Genomic DNA, 22,098 nt, shown 5'->3' with positions numbered 1-22,098 from the left:
GACATAAAATAAAAAATGTTGAGGTTTTTTCCACATTGTGGTTCAGCTTCAGGTTTTTTGATGTATTGCCATAAAATAATTAATTTTTTTTAAAAGGTTCGCTTCAGTATGCTGGAAATATACAGTGAAGTGGCTAGAGACCTGCTTGGAAATATTGGAAATAAAAAGAAAGGCTTAAAAATACGAGAACATCCTAAGAAGGGTTTCTATGGTAGGTTCACATCACTGCTTTAAAGGTGAAGATGTAAAATATCTATTTAATTGTTTTGTTTGATCAAGCAGTTTCATTTCAATACCTATCATCCGCTCCCTAGTGGCACAGCAGTATGTCTGAAGACTTACAATCCTAAAAACTAGGTTTCAATATCCATGGTAGGCAAAGTACATGTGGTCCATTGTGTAGCTTTGTGCTTAATTACAAACAATCAAAACAAACCTACCACCTGCTTACGAAATACTTCAGACTGATTAACCATTAATTACTTTTAATATTTATAATTCACCTATTAGACCTAGGAAACTTTGTATGTATGTACATTATTCACATGGCTATTAACTGATGATTTCATTATCACTACCAAATAATTATATGTAGACTGGTTCAAAATTTGGGGAGAGGATATATTTTGGCTCCTAAAATACTTTAATACAATAAAAATCAATTAATTGGAATTATCAAAAGATAGAATTGTTTTACCTCAGAGCATGATTAATTCAACCAATTCAGGTTTAAAGAATATATCTGTTTTCATTTTCTCTAAGTAGTTTTGAATGATGTTCTGAAAGTTAGACACTACCAAAATACAAACTTTTTTCTATGCTTACTAAAAACAGCTGATGGTCTAAAGACATACATGGTCACAGAATATAAGGATATTCAATCCAAGATTGAAGAAGGAACTCTTAATAGAAGCATCGCCTCTACCAACATGAATGCCACTAGCAGGTAATGTTACAACAGAGCTTGTGTAATTTGTTTTCAAATTCTATCTCAAAATTTAGTTATTGTTTAATTTTATTAATTCAGCTATAAATGTCTGTTAAATTTGATATTTATAAAATAATTTTTTATGATTAAAAGATTCTCAAATTTTATTTTAAATTAATGATATTTTGATATATTGATGAAGGTTAAGATGTGAATCTAGTATATATAGATTTTCAGAAAGTATTTGACAATGAGCAACATAAAAGCCTTGTTAAAACATCTCTCTGTGAGTGTGAAAGATAAGTTGATACTAATGGATAGAAAAATGGCTAGATGGAAGAAAGCAGAGAGTTGTTATAAATGGAGTTTAATATAAAATGGATTAATGCCTGAGTTCCTAAGGGCTTAGTGCTAGGACTTTTACTTTTTCATTTACCTCAGTGACTTGAATGAAGTAATGATAAGTAAATCACTTAAACTGCTAATGATATATGGTCTTGAGTGTTGCTAGCTTTCAGGATACAGTTCATATGGTGGGTTGGACGATTGACTGGCAGATGTTTTCAGTTATAATAACTTCATGGTAGTGCACGTGGGTTATCATAATTCAAAATTATATGAATAATTTTGATTGTAATAACATTAACAGTGTTATGGAAGACAAGGATTTTGCTCTCTTTTGATCAGTCTCTTAAGTCATCCATCAAAATGCTGTTGCTAATGGAATGACTAATAGGATTTGGGGTTGTATTTACAGAAATATTGAACAAAAGTACAAAGATATTATTACTTTATTTTGTGTGTTGCCAGTTATTTCGTATTTACAGTATTCTGTTCAGCTTTGGGCTCCGAATTTTAAGAAGGACACATGTCGTACAATGACTTGCTAAAATCTCTGAAATAGTTTTCTTTTGAAGTTAAAAGTAGATTACCTGATTAAAGTGATCAAAATTATTAAAGGAATTAATAGTGTTGATGCATGATCTTTTCTCATATTCAACTGTGAAAATTGTAAGATTCAAATACGACTTGTTGCAGGGTAAGAACCATCACCAGCTTAAATGGTATTTGATATTTAATAAGGTAGTAGACCTTTGGAATAGGTATGAGATGCAGTAAATTCAAAGGAATGATCAGTAAATATTTAAATGAATGTAGCTGTATTTGATTAGTGGATTATGGATGAGATAGCCTTAATAAACCAACAGCCTTTTCGTTGTTCTTAAATATTATGTTAATAATAATAATGTTATTAGTATCTTGAAAATATTGTCTGTATGAAATGTTTCCTATGAAGTTTGCATGTACTAATTATTTCTATCAGTTTCCTGGCAGTAGTTTTTAATCTTGTTAGGGAAACTTGAATAAGGTAGTAGATACAAACTACTGTTTTTGCTCATGGAATTTTAGTTAAAGTTTGGAATACATAATTTTTTTTTGTGATAAGGATACTAGAAGCTTACAGATGTGATAAAATTGTACATAAGTTTGAATCCTGTGAGAAAATTTGTCTGATGTATATAAACAACATCTGCATCTCATTTTCTCACAATCAAGCATTTAGGATTATGTCGAAATCTCAAAACTGGCAACTTATATCAGGAAAGCAAAATTAAAGTTTGAGCTGATTCAGTATGTTAAGTAACAGATCAATTAAGCTATTGCAACTGACTTCAGGAATTATAATGAATAATGTTCAGTCTTTGTCACTCATTATGGTATGTAGAAATACGGTTAACTAAGCTGTTAACTAACATATGACAGTTGTTAACAAAGATACTAAATTGATTTACTGACATTATAAAATTGGTAGACCAGTTATGAATAAGGTCTTCTTGATCGTGGCTAATTTATGTCATAATGCATGCGTGCCATTTTTCCGCTGAAACACGGATTTCCGCGGTTTTCAAATGGCCAAAGATCACCCACGAGGTTCATGTAAATTCGAGGAGAAAATATGAGCGATTTGGGGGCCGGGTAGGTGGTTTTTGAGGAGAAATCGTATTTTTTCAATGTTTATTGCAGAAAAAAAAAATCTGACCGCCATCTTGGAGGCAGTCTCGTTTCGTCTTGTTGCAGGTCTCGTGGTCTGGTATTGTGTGCATACCAGATGATAAAATATTCTCTACGCTCCAAAGAAACAACAGCGATTGAAATGTTTAAAAGGAAAGATGTTCATTTTGATCCTGTAGACAAGAGAATGTGTAAGGACATTAGATCAGCAGCTTCAAAGTATACCTCAAAGCTGAGGGAGAATCAGAAGAAAAGGGCAGAAAGGCTTGAGGCCTATGGTTCTGTGAAATCTGGCCCAGCCACCTTGGCCAAAGAAAAAGTTCAGAAAGCCGCAGAGGCACAGAGAGCTGCCCATTCAGAGAAGGAGAGAAAAAAAGCTTGGAAGAGAGCACTGGAAACCCTTGTCTCAAAAAGAGGAAATTAGCTAAGATTGATTAAAGGAAATTAAGTGATTTGAAATTTGACTGTAATTTATGCAGCAGAGCAGAAGTTGATATCAGTGACTGAAAAACATTTTATTATTATCTGCAGCATACAGTGCCAGTGGTTTATTTTAAAGCATATCATTAATTTTATTTTGAAGCAATGTCAAAGCTTTCCTTGATTTGCTGTTTCAGTTTGTATTGTGAAAGAATGAAAAATATACTGATATTGAGGTACCAGTAATTTACTGACAAGATTGTATAGATGAACAAGTTTTACTGTAGGTAGTCACGTAGAGTAATTTTAAGTAATTTGAAATTTTAATGGAATACATGCAGCAGAGCAGTAGTTGTTGATGTCAGTGACTGTACAAAATTTAATTTCTGAGGCACATCACTGATATCAGTAGTTTAATATTGAACCATATCAGTAGTTGAATTTTTAAGCAATGTCATAGCTTTCCTTCATATGCTGTTTTAGTTTGTTTTGTCAATTTGTGAAAGAATGGAAAATTCACTGACATTAAGGTACCAGTAGTATAATTACAAGATTGCATAGATGAACAATTTGAACTGTAGGTAGTCATGATTAGTCAAAAGAGTAATTTTATGTGATTTGAAAATTCTATGAAATATATGCAGCAGAGAAGTAGTTATTGGCAATGACTGTAAAACATTTAATTGGCAGCATACCAGTAGTTGATGATGATGATGTTATTGATGACAAAAAGGATAATAATGAAATTATTTGTATTTGAAATATTTACTGAGTTATTTTGGCTTTATTAACTCATATTACTAATATATTTTGATTTCGAAAAATATTAAACTCAATAAATAGCAAATAAACAATCTTAAATTTCATTTATTTACTTTTTATTTTATTTGTTAATTTTAGATATTTTGATACATCTTCTAAAAAATGAATGCAAATTAAAAGAATAAATCAATCTGCTGAACACTGTAAATGAAAGTTATAGTTTTTATTAGTTTGATTTAGTCTTTTAATTTCCTTTTGTTATTTTATATGATATATATTATGTACTTTTCCAACATTGCAATGTCAAAAAACATAAAGAAATTATGTCCCAGATTGCACCAAATCACACCAAATAGCATCCATTTTTTAAAATTTTCCGGGGGGCATGCCCCCAGACCCCCCTAGTCAGGCGCGGCTGCACTGCACTGTGGCGCCTCTGGCGCCAGGCTATATACCTTTTCCTCTTTTTTTCATAAATGTCATTGGCATGCCTGATAATGGACAGATGTAGTTTAATGTAAGTATACCATGAGTAGAGGTATTATTAGTTCTTCAGATTTATATTACATGGGTTCCCTGAAGTGTTAATCTCCTGTAACTGATGACAGTTTATCTCTTCTGTTTTCAGGAATCTTCTAAACCAATGGAACCAAACATATTTTTTATTATCACCTTATCATTTAAGTTTCAATGGGGAAATATTGCTCTTTATGTATACACACACATTTAAGAACATACTGAACCTTGAATACAACTATATTTGTACAAATTCTTACTATTATACAAAATGGCACCTCACAACAAAAATGTGGCTCCTACAGAGCTGTTTGTTGGCAATGTTTAAATACCATACTTGACATTATTAGACCGTACCTGAATAAGACACCTCAAGGATAATCATCCTTATAGAAGACTACAAAAAAATCTTACAGTTGGAGATATTGTGCTCATTGGAAATTGTGGAATAACCACCGAGACTTTAAAGCTATATTGGATAAGTCTGCTAGTTAAGAGGAGGTTCACTTGAGATATGGATTGTGAAGTATTACTAAAACACTTACTAAATAGTTGATGTAAAATGAAGTAATAAGACCAGGCACCGAATATAATACCAAATGCGTAATCTGTATTACAACACTAATATAGATATATATATATGACTGTTCAAGTTAATAAAAATGCTATAATTTAGATATTTTAGTATGAATATTAAATTTAGTTACTTTTAGTCTTATGAGGAGTGGAATTTTCTGTAACTAATATAACACAATAAAACACTGATCAAAGTGTAGATTGAACTAGACCTTCCTTGAAATTAGACTTCAAAATTAAACAATTTTCAGAATACTGAGTTTATTTATTATTGTACCATAATATTGTGTAGTGTGGTGATCACTTATTCATTTATTTTTTTGTTGAGATCTGTTCTACCTTATCTGATTCCCAACACAGATACTCTGTTGCATTCACAATAAAACCATAAGACTAACAGATTTGTGACTTTGAAGTATATGTACATTTTTGGAGGACAGAATAAAGTTTTCTAAATTCTTTATGATAAAGTTAATAGAAAGATATAATGATACTTATAGACAATAGTGCTAAGTTTAATTTTTAAGCATAAAAGTAATAGATAATATTACTATAAAATAACAGAATTATTTTGAAAACCTTGAGTGAAGTTATTTTGACTGGTGCTATTTTTATAGAGAATTTTGGACTTAAGATTTCAGAGTTAGAATAAATAAAACCATAACTTAGAAAGATACGGCCAGATCAAGAAGGCTTAGTTCTGTTATGGAGTAAGTTTTACTAGACATGGAAACGTATAGCCAGATCTGAAAGGATTTGTTCATATCTGGAATATATTTCAACATATCTGGTTTGGATATGGTCAATTTTGGAATGATTAACTCACATCTGGAATACTGGAATAAACATTTTCAAACTTGGATAAGTATATGATCAGATGTGTCAAATTCATTCAATTTCAGTTAAGTACTGATTTTTTTCACCATCATCTAGAGTGAACAGTAGTGGTAATAAATTAACAGTTCTTACTGTTATAATTTACAAGGGAATTGTGTTTTGATACCATTATTATTTATAATATTCAACTAATTTAATTAAATAATTAATCATTTATTTTAATACACATTGTTTTTTATTTTAATTTTAAAAAATTTATCCTGAATGTAGCCGAGCTCACACTATTGTTGGTATCACACTGATTCAAAAGGCAAAAAATGCAGCTGGACAAGAAACAGCAAAGACATCAGTTGTTAATTTGGTTGATTTAGCAGGAAGGTGAGACTCTTTAGACTATTTATTTAGCTCTCCAGATATTTGATTTAACTGTGTTATTTATTGTTATTATGCTTCATTAGGTTGGAAGGTAAATGTTTTAACTGTTTTCAATACTTATATTTGTTTCTTCAAAAAGGATTTGACGTCATTGTGGGTCATCTAGAATTGACACTAGTTATGTTTAAAGTATTGTATATCATATATGTTAGTGAACGTGTATCAAGCACTGGAGCAACAGGTAACAGACTAAAGGAAGGAGCTGCAATCAATCAGTCATTGTCTTGTTTAGGAAACTGTATCCATGCTCTTGCAGAAAAATCATCTGGTAGAAACACAAGAGGTAATAAAAATATTGTTTTGTCACTTTATGTTGTAGCATCCTAGAAGTATTTAAAACTCTTTTGTAAGTAAAATGTCAGATCTAACAGAACAAAATTCCAGAAATGAGGTATTTGTCAGTGAAGAGTAAAACAAAGGCAGTTTTAAAAATATTATACATAAAACTCATAAAGTATGAAATAATTGCTTTATTTGCTTAGTTAGTCATTTTAAAGGTTGTCATCATTTATATTAATAAATTAATGATACTGAGGTTGAGTATCTTATATTAAAATGATTTTGGAGACTCACTACATCATTACAGTCCATGTTGCCACACATGCTCTATCATGATAATGCATCTTGGTGATTTATATTTAAAACGACAGCTTACACATTTCTCTTTCTGTCACAGTTCCTTTTAGGGACTCTGTTTTGACTAGGCTGTTAATGAATGCTCTCGGAGGTAACAGCAAAACTGTGATGGTAAGATGTACTCTTAGCTTTGTACAAAATAAATAATAAAAAATACATATAATAAATTTACTTATTATTGTTCTTAGTAACTTTTAATTTATATTTTGCTATATCATTTAACAATTGCCACAAAACATGCTACAGGGAAATTAATTTACACATTTCAATTATGTTCAACAAATTAATGTTTGGTGTGCTCCTAGTAAAAATTATATAATCATTTAATACTGTGTTTCACTAAGCCAAGCTGCTATCTTATAAAACATAGTCTTTAAAAAATATCTGTAATGATCATGTAATTGAAAGACATATATTTATTTATGCAACAAATCCAATTGAAATCATTTTATTCAATTAATACAAAGTGAACTATATGATATATGTTTTACTTCTATTAGTGAATTGCCAGTCTGCAGCTGATTGTAAAATCAGCAGAACATGGTTTTCCCATTCTTTCCAAATTTTGAATTTAATCCTTTATAACAAGGCTCATACATCCCCCCCTATCTAGGTTTGTATATCTTTTCATATGCTACCCTCAAGGCCTGAGAGTGTAATTTATTCATCAGGAAACTTCAGGTTTGTGGTCTCCAGTCGAACAAGCTTGCCATATCAGTGTCATGGAGTTCCTGACCATACATTATGCTTTGGATTGCTTTCTTTATATTTCTAGGAATTGTCTGGTTATGATCCATTTTGACAATTCTGTGGTGGTGAGTTATATCAATCACCATGGCAACACTCATTCTCATTCCCTTTGTGGTAGAACTTTGGATCTACATGTTTGGTACTTGTCTTGTTGTGTAGCATGTTCTTGGTGAATTCAGTATTGTTGCAGATTATGTTTCCCATTTTGACTAAGTTGGTCTAACAGTGTGGTTTCTTGATCCTCTCATTTTCCAGTGGCTATGCCTTTGGAGGGATACACTGCACATGGATGCATTTGCCACACACTTCAGTACCAAATTACTTCTGTTTTTGTCTCTGGTTTCTCATCCACTTGCATTGGCTGTCAGTTCATTCAGTTAGGGTTGGACCAACAATTCCTTTATGTGTATCCTGCTCTCCATCTTCTTCCTAGGGTGATTTCAATCATCAACACCACTCCCACACCACATACTTTCATTTTTCACTATCTGTATCAGATCATTGTTTATTCTTTGTCATGTTATTGTCTTGTGGCCATTCTTCACACTTTAGTAAGACTGTGACTGGGTGCATTATTTTTTGAATATAATCCTCTTATTTTTCAGGAGCATTTCCCCCTTTTTTTTTAACTGTACAGATCCCACTCAGTGGCAAGTGGTGCCTAGTTAGGTATGCTTGAACTAGCCAAAATCTGCACCATAAGACCAGGATGACTAAGAATTTATACTTTTCATGGCTTCTTGTTACAATATCACTCTGCTTCATTATTATGCCCATTCAGAATAATATTCACTAGTGGACATCATAGATAAACAAAAAGGGATAATTGCCCATCCCTGTAATTCCTCAGATTGAATAAATTGGGTGTGATGTGTTTTTTCCAAATAGGATTTTCATGGTCACTCATTGTTGATGTCGATCTGGACTCTCTACTACATTTTCTCCTTTCTTTTTCTTCAAGTAGAGTATGCAAATCTTTCCCACTCTCCAGTTTCAAGCTGCTGGGATGGTGGACATTGGAGGCATCCTTCTGAATATGATAGTGATATACATTACAAACAATAATACAACTATTTATTGAGAGTAGGGTAGTAGTGTTATGCTGGTGTAGATGATGATATATCTTTCAATATGTTGCTCCATCTCTGTATGGGATTATTCAAGTGGATATTGTAGCTTTGGAGTGAGCTGTCAAAATTGCAGTCTATCCCTTTGATTGGGATTCCTTGTGTCAGATCCCAGTGGCTAGGTTTTTGATTCAGAGCTGAACCAATCAACATAAACTCTCACACATGTGCTACATATTTCTGTTCTTTCACTCAATTATACTTTTATTCGCTTTACCTGTGTTGTGGCTCACAGTGCAGGCTAATACACTTATGCTATCCCTTGATGATTTTAATATACCAAGGATGTTATTGTGCTGGGAGTAGTTCCTCTGATATTTTTTGAGTGGTATTGTTTATTTTACAGTGAGAATTGTTGCACTTCTCAGACATCGTCACATTGTTAACATGTGTCCTGTTCACAGATTGATGGGTATGAGATTTCCCTCCAGTCTGTTGAATTTGAGGTGAAGATGGCATGATCCTCTTTTCTACCCCCACCAGTTAGCTGAGTTTGGGATTGCAGTTGACTTTCTGTTAATATGATAATCTTTCCTACCTGTACATGGATGTTGGTTCCCAGTGGCTGGATTTTGAGTTGTAGGTGACTTACAATGGTATGATCGTTATCATACCTCCATATGGATGTCAGTTTCTGGTGCCTGTGTTTTGGATGCAGTTGACTTGTTGTGTATAATCCATCATTCCCTAGCTGCCCTATACATAGGGGCATATCCTTTTTATTCTTATCCACATGTATGTAATCTGTGAGATTGAGAATCAGATATTGTGTAGTTCAAATCCGTTATTGCGCTCCTTCTGGATGCGCTCCTCCCATATTCTGCTCATGTCTGCCTTCGCATTTTCAACACTGGGTGAAGAGTATATGTTGCATAGAAGTGGTGCGATCTCCCACGAATGATCCCATAATGTAAGTATCTCCTGTTTTAAGGTGATCTCCAGACACTTTCAGAGGAATGTTTCTTTCTTTCTCTTGCACCATATATTCAGTGTGGGATTCTCCATGTGATAAATGGTAATGTACTGAATCAGAAGTTATAATTTTACTATACTTAAAATGCATGTCTAATAGTTACTTACTTCCCATCACACTTCCCACCCTTCCTCCTTACTGAAAATCTAGTGCTTTCATTTTCTGCTAAAACTTAAAATGATAGTTTAGTAGAATCGAATAGAGGGAGTTACATTCATCAGGAGAATGTGTTGTACTTTTGTTCATTAAGAGTTTTCGCATGATGATTTGAATGCAAGATACAGTTAAACTATATTAAAAGTAGAGTATGTGGAATCCCAAGGCATGCTCTAGCATACTAAAAACATATTTGCATAAAGAGAGCAGCACTGAATGAGAGTAACTGTTTATGTTAGAAGAGGTAAGTACCTATCTGAAATACATTTTCAGAATATGAAAATTATAACTTACATTGTTCTTTGAAATTATAAACTTAATCCTTTTTATTTAGAACTCAATTATTGATTATTAAAGAATTACCAGTCTGCAGCTAGCTATAAATCAACAAAACTTTGTTTACCCTGTTCTTTTCAAATTACAATTTAATCCTTTTTGTTTAGAACTAAATAAACTGATTATTCAAAGTCTTAGGTATAAAACATTTGAAAATTTTCAGGTTGCAGCCATCAGTCCAGCAGATATTAACTATGAAGAGACACTCTCTACCTTAAGATATGGTACATTTTAGGATCTCTTGATGTAATTTAGTAAATAGATTTTTAAATATTCTATTAGTGATATACTGATTTTGCCCTGGAAAACCACTTTTAGGATTCATATTTGGTTAAAAACTTTATCATATATGGGGAAATAATGAAGAACTTTAATGCCATATACTTGCTCATAGATCTAAATGCTAGATAAATACTAACTATTTTATCTGAATTTGAAATACCAAAGAACACTGTTTCAGATTGTTTTTCTTTCAGCTTCATAATAAATTAAACACTTGTGATTCTATAGATTTTAGATATGAAATAAAAATCATGAATAATGGTTATGAAAAATTTAATGAAGTGATAGAACTGTTAGTCATGTAGTCTAGAATAATAGTAGCTTATGTGAAATCACATATCTAAAATTGAAAATGTAAATTATATATTGGAGGATAAGACTGATAGATGGTGTATTCCCACCGCAATGTGGGTCCTATTTCTGCAGTCACTTCCAAAACCTAGGATACATTTTATAATCCCACATTGTAGCGTGTATCCTAGGATATTTTTTTAAAATATGCAGCATGTTTTGTTTATGGCTTATAAATATATGGTTATATGGATATATACACATATATACATAATAACTTTTATATTTGTGTGTCTGGAATTATGGAAATCAGTTATATTATTAATAATTTTATGAAATGTTAGATCTGTTGGTTGATCAACCAAGGTAGAGGTATTTCTGTGTCTTACTATTCACTAATGATATCAGGAAATTTAAAAGTCTTTCTAAATTTCATAAACTTTAGCTGATCGAGCAAAACAGATTAAGACGTTAGCAACAATAAATGAAGATCCCACTGAGAAACTGATTCGAGAGTTAAGAGAAGAGAATGAGAAACTGAAGAAGTCGTTACAAAGTGGAAGGTTTGGTTTATCAGATGGAAAGCCTGGGATGTCTGAAGATGGTAAGTCTTGTAGTAAATGGAACTACTTATTAAAGTGAAGAAAGAATCATATTATATACAACTGGTTTATTAAGTTTTGTTTAATTAGAGAATCTTTTGTATCTTGCACATGTACATACACATGCATGCACACACAGAGACATATATGAATGAATGAAATAAACATTCCTATTTGGATGCTAATAAAACTATAGACATAGGACAAGTGCCTAAAGAAAACTAGTATTGTAAACTGGATCTTAAATATATTACTGTTTTTAAAATAATTACCTGTATATATGTCACTTTCAATGTAAAAGTTATTTCATAAGTTAGATTATTTTAACAGAGATGGCGCTTTATTGGATGAAGCGGGAGGAAGAGATGAAAGCTCGATTGACTGAAAATAATCGTGAGTTGATGCAAATGAAACAATCTTATGAAGAAAAGTTGCAACAAGCACATCTCCAACAGAGAGTTGTAAGTTATTAAGAGCTTTCATGCTATTTTAAGGAAACTTATGTAACATCTTTTATAATTGTTCCAAACCCAAAACATGATTTTTATTCTGAAATTTTGAAAAAAAAAAGTATCATATTTAATTTTTTGTTTATTTATTAAAATAACCAGTTAGGTATTGTGTATCTATAGTAACTCACAAAATAACTCAGTAATTTGTGTTTCTCCTTTATTTACGTGTACCAACTTTTCTAAAAGCTTTCTAATGCTGTGTTTTTATGATAAATAAATTCTTTGTAAGTGAATTTGAATTTTAGTGATATACAGAGGCTGTTTAACTGAATTCATGGCTTTATTCTTTTAGGATGATAATAAAGCAAAGATTGAAGAAGAGAAAAAGAAGCATCCACATTTGGCTAATTTGAACTTTGACCCACTACTGTCTGGAAAGATTACCCACATTATTAAGCTAGGAAAAAATACAATTGGAAAAAGTGACACTGATATTACTCTTTTTGGACCAAGGTAAGCAATAGTAGTAAAAACAAATTGATGAGTCAGATATTAAATTAAGATTAAAATTTTTTATTGCTTAACATCAGTGCAGTCTAAATTCAGAGCAAACTTGTGTTTTGATATTGTAAATAATAATCTACTGGCCCAGTCTGGTTTGAAACATATTAATTTCAATCATCAGTTAGTTCAATCCTAGGTGTAATTTTCAATAATAGATTCAGTCAGAGAAACTATCTGTTATTTCATGTGGAGTTGTATGGTGTCCTACTTTATCTTGTGTATATAAAATTGCATTGTACCTGACACACAGTGAAAAGGCATTTCCAAATATTTGTGAATTATTTTTCCTGTGGTCATCTACATAGAAAAGGTGAATTGAAAATGTAGTTTTGGCATTTTTCAAACAGGTTTGCCTGTATCTTAAAAGATACAGGGCTTGCTGTGAAGTCTTGTAGCCATTCTTTCTCAAGTGATATATGTACTTGCTAATGGTTTATGTGTGTTTTATCTTAATTTCAAGTAAAGATGATATTTTCAGTTTTTCTTTTTTTTACAGTTTTCTATGATTTACTTCTCAGTTCAAATACAGTTTATTTATATTTGAACTAAGTCCAGCAGAAACTTGCCTTCCACTGAGTTTATGAAATTGTTCATGATTCTCCCTTCTTCAATAAATAAAGTGTTAATTTTCATTCAACTTCACACAGTTTTGTCTGTTTCACCCATCTTCTACAAAATAATTGAACTCCACACATTTTAACAACTAACACTTCAACCACACAGAGCAATACATTGAAGATAATCCAGTTCTATTCTGCCCACACTGAGCTCATCACTAAACCAATAACACCAATTGAGCTTAAAATATTTATAAAAAAAATTAAAGAATACAGCCCCATACAAAGATGGTATCCACAACATAATCCTTAAACAAGCCTCAGAACTTCTAATTCAACATTTAACAGCCCTGTTCAACCTCTCTCTCAATTTTAGTTACTATTTGCCTCTGTGTAAGGCAGCAATTATTAAAATTGTACCCAAAACCACACCTGCAAGCAAAGACTCCAAGAACTATGGACCAATCAACCTAATCAGTTGTACAAGAAAACTTGAGAAAATACTAACAACACACCTACTGTGGTACTTTGAGAAAAATAATTTACTATCCAAAATACTGAATGTACCTTGCAAAAACAGACAGACAGCTGACCACATAGTCAGATTAACTGAGTCAATCATCCAAGGCTTTGACAAAAATCATACCACAGTAGGCTTATTCCTATATTTCAAACAAGCATTTGACTCTGTATGGCACCAGGGCCTAAAATACAAACTATTACAATTCAATCTTCTGCCTACTATAATAAGATAGATCTTCAGCTTTTTTGCCAACAGAACAGCCAGATTGAAAATCAACAAATCTACATGCTACACAGTAACACTAACAGCAGGTGTATTCCAAGGGTCACTACTCAGCTCCTTCTCTACATCATGTCTGTTAATGACATTCTGTTCTCGACATTAATATATACATATACCTCACAATATGCAGATTATATCCCAACTTGGAGCACTTCCTGAAAGCCCCTGCTAGCAGCATCTAAAAGTTCAAATTTCTCTCAATTGCATAATTACGTGGTGAACATTTGGAAAGTAGCACTCTACATGTCCAAAACTCAAGCAATAATTTTCAAGAAAAAGATATATCACAAAAGTAAACTACTCCCCAAAGTAAAATTCAGAATGCACAATATGGAACTAAAAGTCTTTCCATCAGTAAAATTTCTTGGCATCATGTATAATAGTAAAGTAATATGGGATGACCACTTGAAAAACATTCTAACTAAAATCTATAGATGGATCTACTATCTAAGAAAAATTGATAGCATAGTTAAAGGATAAAGAGAAAAAACTATTATAGCAATTTACAAAGCATACATTCACCCTATAATAGAATACAGCCAATATTTTAATAAAACTCTCAACCACTCTACACTAACACATTAGTTCCCATCACTATCCGCCACTCCAGAAACACCATAACGATACTTCTCCCCATTAAACATCTAAGCATAATTGTTGCCTTGAATGAAATTATTTAACCATAAATACCATGATCTCCTTTCAGTTCTGGGCATTAATGTGGTAGAATATTTAACACCCTACCAGTGAAAGTGGGTTTTCTGGAGGTACACCTGTTTCCTCCCACAGCAGAATTTCCATTCATATTTGGATCTATCGATCCTAGTCCTGAAAAGGCCATTCTCATTTTTCTTCAAATCATTATGCATAACTCGTTTAAATTGTTCAGTATAAACCTACAAACAAAATGTGTTAAAAGTTAAAAAGTATTTATGTCTCACTCACTAGAACAAGGTTCTGGTTTTTTAAACAGCAACTGATGTACTCGACCTGCATCTCCCTAGTCATCTCTCCCCTTCAGTCAAAAAACTATCCAATGAAACTTTCCTTCCTCTGTCTCTATTTCTTTTTTCATTACAGTTTTTCCTGACTTTCTGCAACACCCCAAATCAAGAAATACAGTTTCATGTCTTGATTAAGATAACCTCAAGTCTGGCACTCTTTAACTCTCAGCCAAGCAGTGGGTTGAAGAGTAAGAGATATTTCTAACAGACCCTGGTTATATTTCATTCCTCTTCATCCCTTTCAGGGAATGAAATAAACTTTCACCTAAAGTACTGCCACATGATGTTGTTGCTACAAATCAGTACACCTGATCACCTCCATAATTGTTCATGAAAGTTGTACTTGCTACAACTAGAAGAAAATAGTAAAGTAAAACATGTTTCCTTCAAGGGTTCAGTTAAGGAAAAGTTATATCATTTCCAAAACTGTTTTACCAGAGAGTCACTTAGAAGTCCTGGGCCCAGAGTCAAATGATACAGTGTCTGCTGCTTAGTTTAAATGGTCAAGCTATAGATACCAGATACATGGAGTCAAATCTGATCAACCCAGAAAAGCCATTACTGCAGAGTTGCATCAGTGTTTTGATCTAGAAGATAATAGAGTACTCAATTAGGCAGAATTTAGTGCTTATAAATCTGGTGCCTGTACAAACTTAGCTACTTATGCAGATAATGGATGTGTGATTATTATGCTGCCGAGCATACTGCAGCATGGGAGCAGGTGATGAAAAGACCTTTGTGTGAGGTCTCCCTGTTGAGTCAATGTCCTACTGTTGGGGATCTGAAATATCTTCATGACTGAATCTGTGCTGGTGGTTACAATGTTTGAGATGGTAACCTCAATTAAATTGCCATAGCAGAAAAAATTTGATTTGCTACTGTATGATGTGGATGAAGAGTCTCATGATATATAGATGGAGTAGGAAAGAATATGTGCATGTTACAATTTTGGACAGCTTGGTCACTTGTTGCATTTATTTTTTCCAAGTGTTTGTGTAGGAATCCACACAAAAGCAAATAGATCAAACAATCAACAACAGAGTCAAGAAAGATAATAGACTATAAATGCTGTCAGTTCTGCTAGTTTAGATTAATATTAACTTCTGATCAATACTAGCTACCTACTTAAATTGAAACTAAAAATTAACAATCAACTTGGTAATGCAAGTATAGCTAATTAAATATACTTTTCTAATATCCCTACTTGTAAATATTAGAATGCTTTGTTCATCAGTTAGATACTGTCACTGTTGATGATATTTTCAGCAGTAAACCCAGTAATGTCTCAATATTCAGCCAGCTTAGGAAATCTAGATCAGTTCTAAGTACATATATTAAGCTAGTAATGAAAACAATATTTATAATAAAAGGATAATAATTTTAAAAAATGCAATTAAAAAGTAAAACTAGTAGGTTTGCTAAACACTCTTACCAACACTGTATCTCCAGATGGCTGATATGGGTATTAAAATTTTTATTAAAATAAAGTAGATAATATTTTTAGGTCATCTTTGGGTAACCTAAGAAGGTCGAAACATTGTTCTCCACTTCATTTTAATAAAAGTTTTAATACCCATACCAGTTGTCTTGAAATACATTTTTACTTCAATTGGGTTTTGTCATCATCACGAAATTCTTTTACCAACACTGTCAATGAAAGTATGAATAAAGTAATAATAGTTTATATCTTACTTGTGGAACAAACAAACAAACTCTAATTGTTGTCTTCCACTACTCTCATCATAACTTTTAGAGTAATATATTACATATATAAATAGCATTTGATCTCTCATTGCTGGCCCAAATGATGAGTTATAATTGCTGGATGAAAACCTTTTTGAAGAAAAACTTGTGGATAACAAAATGTAGCTCAGAAATACTGTTTATTACAACTCTGATTTCTAGATTTAACAGGCAAATTAAGAGGAATGTGAAAAAAGATCATTTGCAGGTAACTTTGTTGAACAATGTAGCACCAGTTCTCTTATTCAAGATATCTTGTGGCCAATGAAATTCCACAGAACTTTAGAAGAACATGACATCTCACATAAATTACTACAATACATATTGCTGTGGGCTCTGGACTATATCTTGCCCTTGATTTTGAAGAGAATAGCCATTGTTCTGTTCCTTCAGTTTTGGTGGTTAGTTTGATGTCTATAAAGGTGAGCACAATATGATGTGTGCATGTAAAAGTATACATATGTAAGTTAGAGTTTTTTAGTTGATATATAAAAAAGTAGCTAGAACTTTACTTGATTTAACAGTGTGTCAGTCATTGCCATGTGAACTAATATGATGGCTAATGAATACAGAATTTACCTTACTTAAATGCATATTGCTGTTACCAAATGTAGAGAACTGTGTTTAGGGATCTTGGCCCAAGTATTAGAATTTTATGTTTGGATATAGTGTATTTAGTCTGTTCACCAATTGGATTCCAGCTCTATGGTTAAACCATAAAATTCCAATCAATATATACAAAATATCAACACATTGTCAGAGTGTATGTGGAGAATAATGTTACAAATACATTTGTTACACAACTGGTGTGTTGTGATGTTCCATAAACATAGTTTCCTTTTAACTAATTAAATTTGCTTGTTCAGGTAGCTATTTCCAAAAGAGCAATATATAGTCTGTTTATGGTTTGTAATTATAGTAATCAAGCAATAGATACAACATCTGGAAGAAATGTTTGTGCAGTATGTGAAGAATTGACCAAATTACAAGTGTACTCTTGTTTCATATTTTACACATCCATTTGTACCTGTTCCCATTCCTTTTAGTCTGTGGGCATTGTTAGTCTGTGGTATTTGCTATCAACTTTTCACATACCTTTTTTAATTTCCACATATGTTTCAACTTTATTTGTATCAATCTTTTCTAACCTGAACTTTGGTTTGTGAGGAGCACCCTCTTTTCTTGCTGATTTTATTTCTATCCATTTCCCACCTTTATTCCCAGTGTCATCTGGACAGAATTCTTTGTCCAGTATGTGCTTTTCCTTGTTACATGGCCAGCACAATTTCCTTCAGTAGCTTCCATTCCCACTTTCCTGCACCCCAGTGCTGCAGAGGTAAGTCTGTGGATTTACACCACTAGAAACTGGATTTTGATACCTGTGGTGAGCAGAGCACAGATAGCCATTTGTGTAGCTTTGTGCTTAATAAAGAAACAACAACAACCCATTTTCCCTGGCATCATTCATCTGTGCATTACCTTTCTCCTTCTGCCATTTAGAGTTAGATTCATCAACTGATTTCCTTGTTCTATTCCACCTTGTCTTTTTCTTCCTAAATTCTCTTTACGTGTCATTGCATCTGATTAGGCACCTAATATTTTTTCCTTCATCTCACCTTATTCATTCATTAGAGAATAAACTATGCCTCGTATGTTCATCTTCAAATATCTTCATCAAATCGCTGTTTGTTCCTGCTCAAGGAACTTCCTTCAGCCTGTCACCATCCTTCAAACTTTGGTGCAGCTGTGATTGTTTAAGTTATCTTTTCTATGTATATATTTTTGTTCCTCCATGTTATGGATTAGGATCCTACTTAGTAGCTAATTTTGCCTGTCCTGTCTCTTATGTCTGCATTGTATTGCCAAGATGTGTAATCATAATTAGTGATACACAATGTTGAGATGAGACATCCTACAAGATCAGTTGTAGGTTTCCTTGCAATGTATTTGCTTCATGAATACGTCCATTCTGGACCATACTAACCAATGGGTTCATGTGAATAAAGCAGAAGGGGGAACGGTCCCTTCAAAAATAGTGTATTTTGTGGTCATTCATTGCACTGTTTTCAATGTCAGCATTCCTACAGACTCTCTGGCATATTTTACCCCCTTCCTCCCACATTACTCTTCTAGTGGAGTACAGAAGTTCTTGCCATTTTCCAATTCTTAGCCCTGGGGTTATGTACCATAGAGGAGACCTCCTGAATGTACTCACTTCCATTCAGTTGAGAAAAAGGCATTGGTGTTCAGCTGATATAGATGCTTAGATCCCTTAATCATGCACTCCATTTCCATGTGTGTGTCTTATGCTCTAACTTTTGTACAGTCCTATCTGAGAGTTGATGTACTTATCTACAAATAAATATGCTCCACCTTTGTGTTGTGGATCCTGGAGGTTGATGTTGCACACAGTTTCTGTGTGACTGTATCTGGAGGGTGAGGTTGCTATATTTTATATGAAATTCACTTTTGTGCTGTGGGGCCTGAAGGTTGCTGTTGCTCTCCAGCCTTTGTGTTGTGGATCCTGGAGGTTGATGTTGCACACAGTTTCTGTGTGACTGTATCTGGAGGGTGAGGTTGCTATATTTTATATGAAATCCACTTTTGTGCTGTGGGGCCTGAAGGTTGCTGTTGCTCTCCAGCCTTTGTGTAGTCCCATCTGGAAGATGATGCTGTTTTGAAGCAGATCTATCACATTGCAGTTCACTCCTTTGTTGGAGATTTTCCATCTTACCCTCACATAGACGTTGGTTGCCAGTCAGTAGTTTTGGATTCCAGCTGGAGCAGTCAACATAAATGTTCAAATGTGTTGCTGCATGATCTCCACCTCCATGTGGTGAGTCCTGGAGGTTGAGGTTTTACTCAGCTTCTATGTGGTTCTGTCTGGAGGATAAAATTGCTATGTATTTTTAGAGGGGATCCACTTCTCTGCAGAAGGTGAATCAGTGTTTAAAGGATTTAACTGGAAACAAACAACCATTGCTACCTTTCTAGACGTCCAAAAAGCATTTGACTTAGTCTGGCATGATGGCCTACGCCATAAAATTTTAGCTTTCAGCATCTTGCATATTTCCATCCATTGGATATCCAGCTTCTTACTAACTGTAAGGCAAGTGTTAAAATAATTACTTCTGTCACACACCCATTCAGCTTAAATGCAGGTGTGCCCCAAGGTTTTGTACTCAGCACAATACTTTATAATATATATGTTAATGACATACCTTTTCCCTCACTGAACACCACCCTTATCTCCCAGTACGCTGATGATATCCCTATTTGGAGCACCTTGTGCAACTCCCATACTGCAGTCTCATGAGTTCAAGCAACCCTTGACGCAGTATCTCAGTGGTGTAATAAATGGCGTGTCGTCTTTAACCCCTTGAGGTCACAAGCCATTGCCTTCTACAGAAAAGTTAACAAGTTCAGGAAAAAATTCAAAAACATTAAACTTAACCTAAATAAAACTGATATCATCTTCACAAAGTCTATCACTTTACTAGGCCTTACCATGACTCATAACCTATCCTGGACACCACATTTTCAGAAAATCGCTACCCAAGTAAGCAATAGAATTTTCTTTCTAAAACATATTAGTGGCCCCAACAAATGCTGTTCTCCCAAAATCATTCTTGCAACATACAAAGCATTCATTACACCCCTTTTCGAATATGGTAATGCAACTACATGTAACATGACTGAAAGACAGTACTCAATATTACAAAACCTGCAAAACTGCACCATAAAAATTGCTTACCGCCTCCCTAACTACACTCTCACAACATACCTTAATTCTTTAACTCAACTCTTATCAGTTAAGGATCGATTCATCAAACTTGCCAAACGATATTACACTAAAGCTGCAGACAGAAACCTCCAAACTCGCCAATTATACCAACTGGCAGACACACCTCAAGCCTGGGCAAAGTATAATTCACCATAAAACCGGATTACTAACCACAGTGAACTGTATTAACTATTATTGATGAAACAGACCATATAGTGTTACCCATTTATATGCCATTAATGTTTTACATTCCAGGTTGGGCACTGGGTGGGTACATTTTTTGGTGCCCACCCAGTGAAAGTGGTTTTCTCTGGGTACTCCTGTTTCCCCCACATCTAATTTCTTGCCATTGGATTTTTAGATCCCTGGCACCCTGGCCCTGGAAGGACCTTCTGTTTCTCTTCCTGTCACTCTCCACTTCCACTTTCCTTTCTCCCTACATTATTCTTTTTTCTTCTCCTTCTCTCTCTTTCTTTCTCTATCCCTCCATATGTCACTGGTTCCTTTAAGAATGTGTGACCTGCTGCAGCCTTGGTCTCCCTGCTCGTGATCATGATGAATTCCGTCCACAGCATACCAGTCCAGTTTTCCCGCTCCTCAACTTTCCTATTTTATCGTTATATTCCGACATACACTATTCAATTTGTTTTTTCTACCTCTCTTCTCATGACACGTCTTACCTTATATGCGTGTGGGGCTGAAGAGAAACAACAGTTTCTGAGCTCCCTGGGTTTGCCTTTAGGGTTTTCCCCCTCAAAGGTCTTCAAAACCCAAACGACTACTAGGTTTTTAATAATATCTGCAGAGTGTGGCATTGCACTCAAGCTTCTCTGTGGTCTTATCCAGAGGATAATGTTGATTGGAGTGATGGTTCTCCTTCTCGTGCTCCATCTTGGGAAGTTTTCATTGTCTAAGGCTGATGTTGTATAGTGGGATGCCAGTTTGATTGAGTTTGAAGATGATGTGACCTGTCACATTGACACATCTCTTCCTTGTCATGTGAATATTGAGTTCCCAGATGTGTTTGTAGATTTGTATATGTGTGTCTATTTCATAGAATACTTTGCACAGTATTTATTTCCATTTTACTTACTTTGGCTTTAAATTGGAGTTGACTTGCCACATATGATTTGTTACAACCTAGTTACTTATGTGAGCTCATCAAATTTAGCTTTTACCATATCCCTGTCTGTAGAAGGTTCTTCCAATGTCTTTTTTTCATGGGAGTGAAATTCTGGTATACTGTGATTAAAATTTTAATCAACCCAGTTTTTGTCCATTTTTGGTGGTGCTCCTTCCATATATCTGACACATTTTTCCACCATGGGTCAGAGTATATTTGTTACAGAAATGGTGTGGTTTTTCCATATGCATTTATCTCACAGCGTGATCACATTTCAGGTATGTTTTCAGATACTTTTGGAGGATGCTTATTTCTATTCCTTTCACTAATCTATTTGCCTATTTAATGTGAGATTCTAATTAACCACATAAGAAGAGGTAATGTATCATACTGGATGTTTATTGTTCTTCTATACTGAAAATATAT

At 33.7% G+C, this 22,098-nt stretch overlaps 1 protein-coding gene across 5 annotated transcripts in view; it reads left to right on the top strand.

The window, feature by feature from the left end:
- LOC143255275 (kinesin-like protein KIF28) overlaps positions 1-22,098 on the top strand; it is an 83,156-nt gene that overhangs the window by 20,187 nt on the left and 40,871 nt on the right. For all 5 annotated transcript variants that reach the window (XM_076510696.1, XM_076510695.1, XM_076510698.1 and 2 more), the window contains exons 4-12: positions 97-211; positions 835-946; positions 6,323-6,430; positions 6,640-6,770; positions 7,164-7,234; positions 10,629-10,689; positions 11,484-11,642; positions 11,971-12,101; positions 12,445-12,605. In XM_076510696.1, the coding sequence (XP_076366811.1) occupies positions 97-211; positions 835-946; positions 6,323-6,430; positions 6,640-6,770; positions 7,164-7,234; positions 10,629-10,689; positions 11,484-11,642; positions 11,971-12,101; positions 12,445-12,605 (1,049 nt within the window). The remainder of the gene's footprint in view (positions 1-96; positions 212-834; positions 947-6,322; positions 6,431-6,639; positions 6,771-7,163; positions 7,235-10,628; positions 10,690-11,483; positions 11,643-11,970; positions 12,102-12,444; positions 12,606-22,098) is intronic.

This window comes from Tachypleus tridentatus, chromosome 7, assembly GCF_004210375.1.
Source record: "Tachypleus tridentatus isolate NWPU-2018 chromosome 7, ASM421037v1, whole genome shotgun sequence".
In the NCBI taxonomy this organism is placed as follows: domain Eukaryota; kingdom Metazoa; phylum Arthropoda; class Merostomata; order Xiphosura; family Limulidae; genus Tachypleus; species Tachypleus tridentatus.
Note: the sequence above shows the minus strand (reverse complement) of the source record. Positions and strands in the feature narration are given on the sequence as shown.